Source organism: Anabrus simplex, chromosome X (assembly GCF_040414725.1).
Source record: "Anabrus simplex isolate iqAnaSimp1 chromosome X, ASM4041472v1, whole genome shotgun sequence".
Classification (NCBI taxonomy): Eukaryota; Metazoa; Arthropoda; class Insecta; order Orthoptera; family Tettigoniidae; genus Anabrus; species Anabrus simplex.
Window position 1 is genome coordinate 162257817 of NC_090279.1, and position 15369 is coordinate 162273185.

Sequence of the window (15369 nt, forward strand, 5' to 3'; positions counted from 1 at the left end):
GGAAGGGGTTGCCTCCTCCGCCAGCTCCACCGTACCGAATCACATTCTCCACTTTTATTGCCGTTGAGGTCTTCACTCATTACTCTGAGCTGGTACCCTTTACCAGACGTTACACATCGGGTCAGTGTGCTCTGGGGCTCACATAGGCAGGAGCGCCACTCCCTGGGCAGGGCTGCCTCTAAAAGGGTCCCTACCTGTTGCCTGTAAAATATGGTTATAATCTACCACGAACTTAAAAGCCCCCTTTGCTTACCCCCAGCCCAATGGTCTTGTCACTACCCGGACCTAACCAATCCAGACGTCGGCAAGCCTGCTGAGTGTTATGAGTAGAGTCGGGAATTTGCCTATTTGCCTATTTTATTCCTGTCTTCAGAAACGTAGGCTTTTGAGATATAAATCCATTTTGGGGTCTTTTTAGCTATATTTCGCTGGGTTTATTGTGCCTATAAATGCCTATTTCAGTGGTTTGTGCCTATTTGGAGTACAATTGCCTATTTGATACCTTTTGACTGTATTTTTAAAAAGCCGATTTTCTTCCAGTGCATTATATTGTAGCTAGTATGCTCGACAGAATTACCTTCTCTTTTCTCAACATCCCATTACCCCACGAACAAAAATGGGAATTCTCAGAAGTCACCAGAAATAGTTCTAGGGAAATTTCCAACAGGTGAAACAAGGAACAATTTGACCTCGAAAGCTTCAACCGCTCCAGCCTCCTAAGACATATGTGACCGGGTGAGTTGGCCGTGCGGTTAGGAGTGCGCGGCTGTTAGCTTGCATCCGGGAGATAGTGGGTTCGAATCCCACTGTCGGCAGCCCTGAATATGGTTTTCCGTAGTTTCCCATTTTCACAGCAGGCAAATGCTGGGGCTGCACCTCAATTAAGGTCACGGCCGCTTCCTTCCATCTACCAGGTCTTCCCCATCCCATCGTCGCCATAAGACCTATCTGTGTCGGTGCGACGTAAAGCCACCAGCAAAAGAAAACATATGCAAGAATCAGTCAATGTCGAACTATGTTGCACAACCCATATGCCCTATACCTCCATTTCGATGCGAACTGTTGTATGCGTACGCTGTATGTTCAGAACGTGTTGTGATTTATTATGAAGAAGAAAAAGTGTGTTTGCGGCAATGCCCAAAGAAAAATCGCCGAAGTCCTACTGGCTGAAGCAGTGGATCACAGGGTATCCCAATTTCACTACGGATGGAACAGTAGACTGTCAAGCTTGCTGTAAGGAGGTATGTTCGTTTGTTCCTTTTATCTTTTTTGTGACTGAGAACTATGATTGCATTTCATTGTAGCATATATAGGCCTATTATGTATTGTGGCAAGTTGTTCTGTTGCAATGCTGTATTAGTCGTGAACTTTCAGCAATTTATATTGCTAAAATGTAAATAATAATTAAATTACTGAACGAGGAGCTAGAACGCTGGTGGTCTCTTGTCACAGAATGGATGAAAATTAAATCGGTATTTTGAACTGTGATTCATTTCCTGTGGAAGTAGAGATTTACAACAAATGCAATTTTTAAAACTCCCTTTAAAAAACGTGAATTCTATTACACTTCCGTTACGCCGTTACAGGTTGCAGATCCAATGTAGCCCGGCTCGGACGATGCCACAGCGTGTTTTACAAGGTTGCCAAGACTATCTTTACAAGATAGCAAAAAGACCGTTGGTCTGGATTGGTAAGGTCTGGTTAGTAACCGTTGAGGGGGGGGGGGGGGGGGAAGGAAAGAGAGTCTAAGGGGCGCAAGCTCCCAGTTTAAGGCCGCGAAGTTTCCAACAAGCCTCTTGCATCCCCTCTAGAGTCTTGATAAATTGTGACAAAAATAAGGTTATTGGCGCATGTCATGACAAATTCAAATTACGCGGTTTTTAATTTTCAACGAGGGTGACGGCCTTGTGGACACACATGATGCAGGATCTATTGCAGGCAACAGAAAATAGTCTTCATGACAGCTGACCTGGCTGACCAAAGCCAGCGAATAGCAACAAATTAAATGTTCACAAATCTGAGATTTATAGTGCCTCCGTTTTCATTCTTCTACTGTATATAAGTAAGAATACTGCTAGGGGCAGCTTGGTGGGTCCTTGGCAAGCATAAATGACGGATCTCTCCTCTACGCTACTCCGATATCGTTTCACGTCTCTTTTATTATATTTTTCGCCCGGTGAACTCGACACGATACTGACAAATATAACTGGAAATCCTTGAAGACATATTTCCATGTAAATTACGAATTCCCTTGTTCCTACTTTAAAGTTTCGTACTTCTAGAAACATCATCTCTAACAGTATTATTTTCTACGAAACAAATGCATGATATATAAGCATTATTGCCAATTAGTCCAACTGTAGAAATTTAAGATATAGGGACAATGTAATTTATGTCAATTTTATTATTTTTCAGATCAAATGTGAGAAAAAAAACCACATAGATCAACTTAGAAATACTGTGATGCATCTGATACAAGTACAGAAATCTGTATCAACGAAGCCTGCGATGCATCTGATACAAGTACAGGCGATGCATCTGATACGAGTACAGAAATCTGTATCAACGCAGCCTTTCTACCAGTCCACTTTGGGCAGCGACCAACAACCATTTTTTCAGACCTATGCTCTGCAATGAAAATCCATTCGACCGGGTCAGGAATGGAATGAATGAATGAAACCCCCATCCAGCGGCGAGGATAGAAATTGTGCCGGCTGCTGAAACTTGTCGCACTTCTCTGGGGCAACGATTAATGAGTACCTGGAGAAAAACCTGCTCCACCTCCGCTTAGTCCAGCATAAATCTCACATGGAGTGATCGGGATTTGAACCACGGAACCCAGCGGCAAGAGGCCGGCGTGCTGCCGCCTGAGCCACGGAGGCTCTTATGTACTGCAGTGTTGGGAGCTAGTATGTCCCTGCATAAACCGGAGCACCTTCAAATTTCAACAAGCTGCCAGGAGCAATCACCAAGTTGGAGAAGAGTTGCATGCCCCTGGTGGAGTCATTTAGAGTTGTGGAAGAAGTCAGGGGAAGTTTTGACCGCTCCACTGGGAAGGCAGCTGCTGTCAGCGAAATAAAATCAGATGAAGTGACTTCATTGAAGTTTTGTCCAGTCACTTCATGCGATGTTGAGAGATCTTTCTCTCATTACAAAAACATTATACATGACAAGAGAACAAGATTGTTACCGGAAAACACTGAAACGTTGCTTGTAATTCATTTATAGTAATTGAGTATCTTATTAAAGTATTAGTAATATTTTCATGCCTATTTTGTTGCCTATTTTACACGTTAGTGCTTATTTACATGCCTATTTTGGGTAATTTAAGAGCCTATATGCCTGCCTATTTTAACTGTTTTTAGTGCCTATAATTCTCGTCTCTAGTTATGAGATGTCATCCGAGCCATGCCACGTTGGATTTCTAAGCTAACTTTCGCCTGTAGGGTACAGAAGTTTTACCAAACATGCCAACCACTTTATGCCTGTTGTACACCATCAAATTTTTCTTTCAATTCAATACTTTATAAGAAAAGTTATCAAATCTCATCAAAGATTGTTCAACATTGCTGAAAGTTTGACAAAAATTGAAAATATTTGGCAAGGTTTGATAGAATTTTGTTTTAACATGGAGGAAAGGCAAACAACAGTTCTAGTTCTTGTACTAGCAGTGAGATATATTCTCAAAAAGAAGAGAGATGAACAATAAGCCACAATTTGCATGTGGAAAATATTAATTAGGCCGGTCAAAATCGACAATAAATTATCAAAACATGATGCATCTCTGAATTTTTAGTATGTTGTTTGGACCCATTAAGACTATGTATACCCAAGTTTGCAACTCTCAAAAAGTTGTGGAAAAATTTTTACACACCAAAAACCGCAAAATTTTTGGACTTGTTTCAGATTCTGCCCTGTATCTCCTAATCCATGAATTTTTTGTCGAACGCTACTGTATATCATTTTAAGAGCATTAAATTTGTGACAAATTAAGCCCAACTGGAGCTCTGTAGGTCAATTGGTTACCAAATTACGGCACACTGAAAATAGGCCAGTTTTTCCAAAAATTGAAAATTTTAGTTTTAGACCTTCTTTGGACCGAAATTGCGTCGAAACCATTGATCCTACGAGTAGAACGTATAGAATATAATCTGTAGGCAATTTGATTAGCTTTAAATTAAATTTAAGTGCAGAGCAGGGTCTGCAAGCCTCCTATTTCACTCAAAATCTAAAAAAAACAAAAAAAAAAAACCATAAAAGGTAAAAATAGCATTTTTGCAGAAATGTTCCATAACCTTTCCTTTCTTTTTTTTTTTTTGTTTGGTAAAGAAAAAGAAGGCATGTAATCATTTAAAAAGGGTGAAATGTATTTTAATATAAACATAAATAATAAACATAAGTAATCAAAAGTACAGTACACCAATCAATCAATCAATCAATCAATCAATCAATCAATCAATCAATCAATCAATCAATCAATCAATCAATCAATCAATCAAATTAGAAACATAGTCAAACTCAACGCCTTGTTTTTGATGGCCTTGGACTGTCACTTTCGTTGCTCTCTTCAATAGGTAGGTCTTCGTCCCCTATAGGTAGGTACTCCAGTATTGGTGGATCATCAGGGTTGTCTTGAGGCTCGTCATCGTCGTCCTCTTCAATGATGATAAGGGCAGCGTTCTGGCACGTTTCCCCAGAGCAGGTAGCACACATCACAGAACATCTGCGCCCTGCTTTCAGGCAAGTGCAGCCACCTCTGTACCCCTTCTTGCATTTGCAAGAGAGGAGTTTCAGGAGCTCTGCGGGGGCAGGAGATTGCCGACTGGTAATGGGGATGAGTCCAGCCGAGGTCAATTACCAACCCCAGTCGGTGGCCTCTTTCTCCACCCCCAACCACTTTTGCACCTGGTGGTATGTGCGGTAGTGGTGATACGACGCAGCCTTTGTGGTTGGGGCAAATGGGCCAGATTCGCTTTGGCATTGGCTGCTGTCTTCACAAAAGTACAGAAGCGTACATCGTTGTGTCTGTCGTATACGTTTGTTTTAGTGGATCCTAGACTGCAGAGGAGCACGAGAAAATCCACATCCTCTCCAAAGATGATGACTTGGTCATTGGAGGCACTTTTTTACAGAGCAGTCACGACAATATCGCACTCTGCGTCTTCTTTTGATATTTTTGTCTCAATTCCCTCGAGAGCAAAAGCAGAACAGAGATGCTCAATGAGACGAACATTGTTTTTGTCATTCGAGAGCATGTTCTCTTGGGGTCTGTGATGATAGTCGATGCATCAAACACAGTTTTCGCTAATGCTGCAGAATACCGTCATGATCGCTCTGCAAATTTGGTGCTCTTTTGGGCGCCATCCTTAGGATACCGTCGAAGACTACAAACACATTTCTCCCAAAGTGGTTAAATATGTCGCTTATGTAGCTTGCTGTGATAGCCCGTACCTAATCATTCCGATGCCACACGACTTTATGGCCGAGGTATCCTCCATCGACGACAGTAAATGTTTTTGCCTGCACACTGACGTTCTCTGTGGCTTGAGGGAAGGCAGCGTAAAAAGCCGATTTTGTGCCTTTACGCACCCCTTTGTCAGAGAATAGGCCCATTGGATATGGAGCGAGCTTGTATGTGAAGTGGGCCTTCACCTGTAGGTCTGACTTTCATGATACACATGCGCTGGAAGATGGTGAGTGGTTCGACATCGACTCTCTTCTTGTGGATCTTTTTTTTTGCTATGTGCTTTACGTTGGCAGCCCTGAAAATGGTTTTCCGTGGTTTCCCATTTTCACACCAGGCAAATGCTGGGGCTGTACCTTAATTAAATCCACGACCGCTTCCTTGCCACGCCTAGCCCTTCCCTGTCCCATCGTCGCCATAAAACCTGTCTGTATCGGTGCGACGTAAAGCAACTAGCAAAATATATATGTTTGGTAAGAGATGAGTTGTGGCAATCAGTATGAATAGCACACTAAATCTTAAGTAAAAATAGATGCTAGTATTGGCAATTTGTTTGCAGTTTTCCCTACATTTTGTTTGTCTACATTTACATTATATAAATTCAAATAAAATAAAACACTAAAATGAAACACAAACTAACCAAGAAATAAGTATAAATATAGTACATATATACACCTATAGGGCATACATTCAGAAATAGTGCTTTAACTGAACTCGAAGTGCCCAGCATAGTGCGACCATTACTTTAACTGTGTACCTTCTTCAATAATTTTTCATAACTGTATCTAACAGCAAAGTCTAAATCAAGATCAGGAAATTTATGAACTGTGACGTTATATCACATTCTGAACAGCAGTGAGCTATAAAATACTGTTTTAGAAATCGGAAGAAACAAGAGATGTCTGTGTTTTAAACTGCCTTTCCGGGTATTAATAATAATGTTATTTGCTTTACGTCCCACTTACTACTTTACAGTCTTCGGAGACGCCGAGGTGCCGGAATTTAGTCCCGCAGGAGTTCTTTTACGTGCCAGTAAATCTACCGACACGAGGCTGTTGTATTTGAGCACCTTCAAATACCACCGGACTGAGCCAGGATCGAACCTGCCAAGTTGGGGTTAGAAGGCCAGCGCCTTAACCGTCTGAGCCATTCAGCCCGGCTTTCCGGGTATTGAACGAGAATTGTTGTAGAAAGTAACTGTTATCTACCACATTATTGATAACTCTATGGAGGTATTTTTGATCATTTATTATACGCCTATTTAATAATGAAGTGAAGCTAAATTCTTTCAGGAGATCTTTATAGTGAATTATGCCACTAAGGACAAACCTGTTATATTTTTAAAAGTAAAGATAACGAAAGAAATGTTTTTGAACTTTCTCCACATGGTTTTGATAGGATTTATAAAGGGGAGACCAAATTACCGACGCATACTCGAGTTTGGACCTCACAAGTATGTTAAACAAAAGTGTGAGGGCTTGGATATTCTTCAGGTCTCTGGTGTGTTGGATTAAAAAGCCCAGTTTTTGTAGGCATCATTAAATGTGTCAAACGTGTGGGTTAAAGGACAAATTGTTTGTGATGCGTACTCCTAGATCATTAAATGATGATGATGACGACTGGTGTTTTAAGGGGCCTAACATCGTAGGTCACCGGCCCCTAGATCATTAAATGAATTAATCTGCGTCAGTAATTCATTGTTGATAGAGTACACGTGTTCTTTAGGGGATTTGCCGTGTGTAATTTTTAAGAAGCAACATTTCTTTATATTGAAATATAAATTATTTTCTATACTCCATTCGTATAATTGATTCAAGTCACTCTGTAGTTTGTCGATGTCTCCATCATATTTTATTTCTTTGTAAAGCTTTACATCATCTGCATATAAAAGGCAGTTTGAAAACTTAACCTTAGAAGGGAGATCGTTGATATAAAGGTTAAATAGCAATGGACCCAGGTTTGAACCCTGTGGAATACCAGAATATACAGAAGTTATATTTAATGTTCTTTTCCATTTATAATATAATTTAAGCCTGAAGATAACCCAATACAAGGGTTGAAACTAGTGTAATAAATAATAATAACATATTATATATAGTACTGAATAGTTGGACCTTCTCATCTTTGTTGATAGTGATAAATCATCAATACGGAACAAAATGAAATTCATTTCATATGATAACCACCACAAAACAAAAACTTCCCGACTGTAAGTAAGACAGCTGAGCGGACTCTGGACTCTGCCACCAAACAGTGTAACAACAAATTGCGATTGTCGACGAAGTTGCACAAATGTTTTTAAAATTACGGTTCATTACGACAGAATTGCTTATATTAGGTTGTTAAGCTTTTGATTACAACATTAATACTAGGTGGTGCTTAAGTGTGTTTCATTTCATAACACTCATGAATGAAACTCTTACGAATAATTAAAATATTTATTCCTGAAAATCAAGATAATTTTTAGGAGTTCGTCTTATATTCGGGTAAAATGAAATGGCGTATGGCTTTTAGTGCCGGGAGTGTCCGAGGACAAGTTCGGCTTGCCAGATGCAGGTCTTTTGGTTTGACACCCGTAGGCGACCTGCGCATCGTGATGAGGATAAAATGATGATGAAGACAACACATACACCCAGCCCTCGTGCCAGTGAAATTAACCAATTATGGTTAAAATTCCTGACCCTACCGGGAATCAAACCCGGGACCCCTGTGGCCAAAGGCCAGCATGGTAACCATTTAGCCATTGAGCCAATACGGTGTGACACAGACCCCAGCCACACCAACTTCATATCTTCCTTTCCCAGTCTAATATAAAGTTTTTGTAGTCTGATGTTAAAGATTAAATCAATAACTAAATGAAAACTGGCATGAACTTACATAGTGGCCAAGTCCCACACTTGCACTGTCTGGTCGGTGTTGATGGTACAATAGCGGGCTTTAGGCTCAGAACAGAGATCCAAACCAACAAAGGGCTTTGACGACTTGGATTCTCCACAATTCTCAAGGGAAGGTGCACAGCCATGATCTTGAATTATGGAGTAGAAGATGCACTTGTTCCTCAGTCGGACTCCAACAAAACCTGCAAAGGATATTTTAAGATAGACACAATAAATTTGCCTTTTTTAGAACTTTTTAAACATTCATGTCTCATCATCAATAATTTTTTGTATCATGTTTTTATAGAGTTCTCATAGTTTTTAAGATGTCATAGTAATACTTAATTTGGGAATATTGGGTCGCGTAATGTTAATAATCTGCTGACCAGGATCATCTTCATAGCAATAACAAATAATGTATTGTATTTCACATGACCAAATTCAACATTCAATTGCAGTGAAAGGTTTAAATTGTATTGAAAGGTGGATGCGTAATACAACTTCTCTTAAGAGTTAGTATTTCTATTTAGCTGATGGACACTAAGGGCTTCATTCAGTGGTGTAAAGAGTGCCACTATTGGTCCATGGTAGACTGGAGATGCATGATTTGGAGCGATGATTCATGCTATAGCCTGTGAGTCAGATGGGAGGGTTGGGGTAAGGTGAATGCCAGACAAACAATACATGTCAGTCTGCACAGTGCTCATAGTGAATTAAGGTGGAGGTGGAGTTGCTTTTCATGAAAAAGACTAATACTACAGAGCACTTTAAAGGCAGAAGGATAGGAGGATATATATATAGGCCTATATATATTTTTTTGCTAGTTGCTTTACGTCGCACCGACACAGATAGGTCTTATGGCGACGATGGGACAGGGAGGGGCTAGGAGTGGGAAGGAAGCGTTCGTGGCCTTAATTAAGGTACAGCCCCAGCATTTGCCTGTTGTGAAAACGGGAAACCATGGAAAACCATTTTCAGGGCTGCCGACAGTGGGATTTGAAGCTACTATCTCCCGAATACTGGATACTGGCTGCATTTAAGCGACTGCAGCTATCGAGCTCGGTGGAGGATATTTTGACCAGCAGTGTTGTCTAAGGTAGAAGACCAGTTCAAAGATGTTATTATGATAATGTTCTCCACCATAAACTAAGGGCTGTTCATGAGTGTTTGTGAACAATAAGGTTCCACGCCTGTGAAATGAAATTTTAAGGAAGTATTATAGGAAAGGCAAGAAAGGACAGAGTAAGAAACGAGGATGTCAGGAAGGAAATCAGAATGGAAAAGCTTTATGTATGAATGGAAAGAGATGAACCTAGATGGCTTGGACACGTTAAGAGGATGGAAGAAGGAAGGATGCAAAAGTGGATGATGAAAACCCAGATAGAAGGAAGGAGGGTAAAAGTGAGACCCAGACTATGGTGGTTGGGAACTATCAAGAACAGTATAATTAGAAGAAACCTGAATTGAAACACAGCTAAGGAGGAACAATGGTGGTTGGATAGAGGAAGATGGAAAGGTGCCATAAACATCCCAACCTGGCGGGAGCTGGGCGAGGAAGATGGATGATGATGATGATAAGACGATGATTGTTACTTCCTTCTTCCTTTCCATTATTTGACAGCTTGTACATTGTAATTACAGCCCGGATTTTAATGCCGTAACAGGTTACATTGCAAACTTATTTTGCAAGTAATGAGTGTCGTCTAGCCTGCTCTTTGGATATGTAGGGAGAGTTGCATAAAGTATAGGGTTTCTAATGGGCTGTACCTTGAACGTTTATGCAAAATTTATGCAGAACCATTGAGTGGGCTAAAAGCTACTTGCTCTAATAATTTTGTTATCTAACTTAATACTGCATCAAAATCCTGACAATAGTGATAATGCTACATTAAAATGCTAGCAAAAAAGACATGTGGGAAATAGTAGCTCTTTTTTACAGAAAAAAAATATACAAAGTAAAGTAAAATGAAACTTAGAATTTCTTTGACAATGTAATCAATTTTTCCAGATGATACGTATTGACTCCACTCCAAGTGACTTCACAGTGTTATTTAAACAAATGACCAGGTGTGTCTGTTACTCGTTACACAGTTTTTGTTGGGCTTCTTTCTTTGTTACCGCTGCTACATCGATCAGTTGCGTACCTCTTCTCCGTTGCTGTCATTCGCTCCAGAGTGAAAAACGGCAGCTTACCTGTACTTTGTGTACTGCAACCTTCAACTTGCAGGATTGCTTTCTTTTTCTCTGGAGTAGTTGTATCAGCTGAAGGGAGAACTGGTTTCCAGGAAGAATCTCGTTCCAGACATGTCAAACCTTCAGTAGGAGAAAACATGGGATGAACAAACACCAACAACCAAAAGAGAAGCATTTAAGAAAAACTTTATTCTAAATGGAAATATTTCACACACAAATATTATGAGGCTAAAACAAACATCATAGGTAGGAATAATGAGTAACAGAGGAAATGTGGTGTCGACACTACATTAATAAAAAATAAATAAAAAAGGATGGTACAATAAAACACTCTACAAGGGATCATGTGTTTGTTTATAATGTCCAATGCAGCACAGGAATATTACAATTATACAATTACAGAGGTGCCAACCTTTGAAGTGGGTTTTTAGTAATCTCTTCTCCCCATAACACTCAGAAAATTTTCGAGTCAAATCCAAAGCATGCTCCTCTCTTCTCGATAATGACACCCCCTTTGCCCTTCCTGACAGCGATCTATTCTAAGTGTATCATATCACACAATAAAATTTGCACATTACCAGATAGTTATCATAAAACATTCTTTGTACCTTGTTGCACACCCAGCAGCTGCTTTTCAGTGTGGGTTTCTTTGAAGCTGATGATGATGATGATGATGATGCTTGTTATTTAAAAGGCCCTAAACTCTAGGTCATTGGTTAATTCCCTTTTTATTCCATTCTATGAACCTTCAGCAATTTTTCCACATAATTTCCATACTTATTCAAACATCTGTCATAACATGGGACAAGTTTTCTTTAGCTAGGCCTGCAAGGAAAATAATTTCTGAACTGTTGTTTTCATTTTATCATTGGTGTGAAAATGCTTGCCGCAAAGGAACTACTTCAGATGCAGAAAGGGGTGGTGGTCACTAAGAGCAAGGTTGGGGTTGCAGGGAGGGTGGTCGAACTGCTGCCAGCCAATGCTGCTTGCATTTGAACAGTAGAATGGAGCCTTGCAATGTCACAAGGGATGAATAATCCAGCAGGTGGCAGGCTGCGGCATTGATTCTGGACTGCACATTTAAGTTTTATAAACATAAAACAATATGAATAACGAACATTTACCAACTAAATAATAAGGAATGATCAAAAACAAAGAAGGGATTTTGCCATCATGTTATGCCCTTTTGTTTCAGATGTCCTTTATTTTTTTCTCTTCTTCCAATTTTCGCCTACTTCAGACCGTGGGAAACAACTGCTTCACCGGTACTGGTTAATTTTTTCTTCTTATCCAAGAATTAGAGGACTAAAAAAATCTATTAGTGATCGATTGTTGCCTGGCTTGATTTTATTTAAAAGCATGTTTTTTGATGAACATGCTGAAATGGACCCCGGGGGCTCTGAAATTTGGAGCGTGGGTTGGTGACCACGAGGCCCTTCGCTGAGTCCTAGCATTGCTTCCACTTACTTGTGCCAGGCTCCTCACTTTCATCTATCCTATCTGACCTCGCTTGGTCAACTCTTATTCTTTTCTGACCCCATCGCTATTAGGTTTGCGAGGGCTAGGGAGTCTTTCATTTTTACGCCCTTCGTGGCCCTTGTCTTCCTTTGGCCGATACCTTCATTTTTCGAAGTGTCGAACCCCTTCCATTTTTTCTCTCTGATTAGTGTTATATAGAGGATGGTTGCCTAGTTGTACTTCCTCTTAAAACAATAATCACCACTACCATCTCCTCCTTTGATGAACTTGGCTGATTAAAGTTAATGACATGAAAGAAGTTTTTACGGAAAAGTGAAATAGTTTCTGTGGTAAAACTGAATTTAAGGTATTGAGAATTTTAACTTGTGCAATTTAAAGTGCTTGTACTGTTCACTTGAAAATACATACACAGAAAACGACTTGGCTGATGGTAATGAATTTTTTATACGTTATAGACACATGTAGATTGATGTCCGACTCATTGGCTGAATGGTCAGCGTTGAGGCCTTCAGTTCAGAGGGTCCTGGGTTCGATTTCCGGCCGGGTCGGGGATCTTAATCGCCTTTGATTAATTCTTCTGGCCCGGGGACTGGATGTTTGCGTTTGTCCCCACACTTTCCTCTTCATATTCAGACCACGTACTACACTACCAACCACCACAGGAACACGCAATAGTGATTACATCCCTCTGTATTGGGTTGGCGTCAGGAAGGGCATCCGGTCGTAAAATAGGGCCAAATCCACAGGTGCGACACAGTTCGCACCCACGACCCCACAGGTGTGGAAAAAAGTTGTAGTAGAAGAAGAAGAAGATAGGCAATATAATACTCAAGTTACAATTTCTTTTCAAAACCACCCCCCCAAAAAATATTCTTATATTTCTAAAGTAACTTTTTTCTCAACCAAGGAGAAATGTACAGCAGGAATCTTGGGCTCATTTTGAGGCTCCCATTTGCAGAGGCGGCCGTACCTTATGTGCTGAAGTGCTGCAGCACATAGTCTATTTGAAAAATAAACTACTTTGATAATATTATCTACAATCAAATACAATGCAATGAAAAAACGCCAGCCAAAGAATAACAAATCATTCAACTCTCCTCACAACCACATTAGTCGTGCGCTCCACGCCGGGTGCTGGCTGTGCAGATCACAGCCCAGCGTGGCTCAGCGAGAATTTCTAAGCCTTTTGCCAGAAAGCAGGAATTCCGCCTTTTGTGCATGCGTGCCTAACTTCTTCGATAGGCTGTGGAAACAACAGCCAAGACATCACTTCACAGCGAGTTTTTGTTCCACCACATAGAGGCAGCACTGGTCACACCAGCATTTCGACGGAAATGAGAACGAGGCAGGTGACTCAGCGGTAGTATTTAAGAGTGGATCGTTCAAAGCAAACGGGAAACTAAATACTGTAGAGAAAGCCATCAGCTGTAGATCTTTTAATACTCCCAACTTGCCTATTCCATAGCCACATTTTTAAATCGATGAACTATAAAAAATGTACTTTTTATGTTGTCAAAATAAAGGACATGATATTGTGATGTCCTTTAATTACAAAATGTCTAGTTTATATATTTCACGAAGTAAACTAGTGTCCTCATCCCGAGGTGGTGCACCCCCAATGTAGGAGAGCTGCATGTACCATTTCAACCACATACAAGCCCTCCTGCCATTCTTAAATCTCTGGCAGTACCGGGAATAGAACCCGAACCCCCAAGGACGGCAGCTAATAACACCAACTGTTACACTACGGAGGCGGACATAAATTTCACTGTAGCAACATAACATGTAATTTTGCATTACGACGTTGCTGATCTTATTTCAATGATTTTTGTAACGTTGCGAAGTTCTGTTTTTGCGCGCTCACACCAAGTGTTTCCGAGTTTGTCAATGTTTTGTGATTGAAGGTGTTATTGTGTGTTTAATTAGTTTTGTATGAGGAATGTGTATATGTGCTGGGGTTGTTTGCGTGTTTGTTCAGTATGAAAACCTCAGTGGAGAGCCTCTTGAAAACCGCATGTTTCTAAATATTTTTATTTTTGGACAGGGGGTGGGTTACAGCACACAACTGATTTTCTGCACCAGCCGCCACTGCCCATTTGTGATTACCAGAAACTAGAACCACTAAAACTGTACAGTGTGACACCAAATTTACAAAGAGTGATATTGATGGGAGGGTGTGCGTGTGCTGGACCGTGTGATTAATGACAGGTGGGATGGTGAAACTGAGTGTAGCATTGCCATGTATTCTCGCCCTGGGCATCTGTGAAATGAAATGCTGGTGACTTCAATTTGTTAGCATGCTATTTTCAGTCTGCCAGTGTTCTACATGTTGGCCACATCACTTCAAAATGCCTCCTAGACTACAATTGTCAGAGGGTGAGCTTGTTATGGTTTTGAGTGCTATTTGTTTCTTTCAAAGTAACAGGGAGTGAGGGCGCGCGCGCGCGTGCATGCGTGTGTGTGTGTGCGTGTGTGTGGAGGGGGTGGGTGGGGTGGGTTATTGAACAAGAAGTACCATGTGCACCAGAAAGTGGCAGATTGTCTTGGATTATCATTGTCATCAGTGAAGGGAGTAAGAGCTGCTTCAAAGGAGAATGATGGAAATATGTCATCCATTTCAAGAAAGAAGCACTATGTGCGGACAGTATGTCCCAAAATTGAACTCTATTTTACTCTGGGCACAATGCGGAGAAATATACACGATTTTCCCTCCACAATTAAAAGCCTCCGCCCAAAATTGTTAGAAAATATGGCATATTTTCCCGATATGTCAAATTCTATGCTTTTGAAAGTAGTTAAATGCTTACTTACGTAGCTCATCGCCAGCTTTACCCTGAGTAGAAAGCAGTAATTCTTCACCACCAATTTGCAGACTCTTCAGAGTGCCTCCAGTGTAATACCAGTTGTAGTCCTGGGAAAACAAAATAACAACATTCATGTATACTGATGAGAAAATAAGTTGAGATGTAAAAGAAAGAATAAAGTAATATGATGCCCACAATTCATTTCTATGAGCTGTATTTTATGTTAATTTTTACAATTGGAAAACCACGGAAAAACCATCTTCAGGACTGCCGACAGTGGGGTTTGAACCCACTATTTCCCGAATACTGGATGCAGGCCGCACTTAAGCGACTGCAGCTACCGAGCTTGGTTTTTATGTTAATACAATGTTCTTAATTAAATGGTAATTTATTAATGAATATGATTAATTAAATGGTAAATATAGTCAACACAAATTTCCAAACAACTGGAAACTGTTTTCAAACTGTAACCCAGGCAGCAAAAGATTGCAAGAACTGGAGAAGGATTTTGTCGCAAGATGTCACCACACCTCAGGCAAGGAATGAAAGGGAG

General features: G+C 40.5%; 1 protein-coding gene across 2 annotated transcripts in view; it reads right to left on the minus strand.

Annotated features, from left to right (window-relative positions):
- The window catches only part of TAF1C-like (TATA box-binding protein-associated factor RNA polymerase I subunit C-like), a 103953-nt gene that overhangs the window by 27584 nt on the left and 61000 nt on the right, over positions 1 to 15369 (minus strand). For both annotated transcript variants that reach the window (XM_067158732.2, XM_067158731.2), the window contains exons 5-7: positions 14824 to 14923; positions 10534 to 10653; positions 8342 to 8543 (exon numbers count right to left, since the gene is read on the minus strand). In XM_067158732.2, the coding sequence (XP_067014833.2) occupies positions 8342 to 8543; positions 10534 to 10653; positions 14824 to 14923 (422 nt within the window). The remainder of the gene's footprint in view (positions 1 to 8341; positions 8544 to 10533; positions 10654 to 14823; positions 14924 to 15369) is intronic.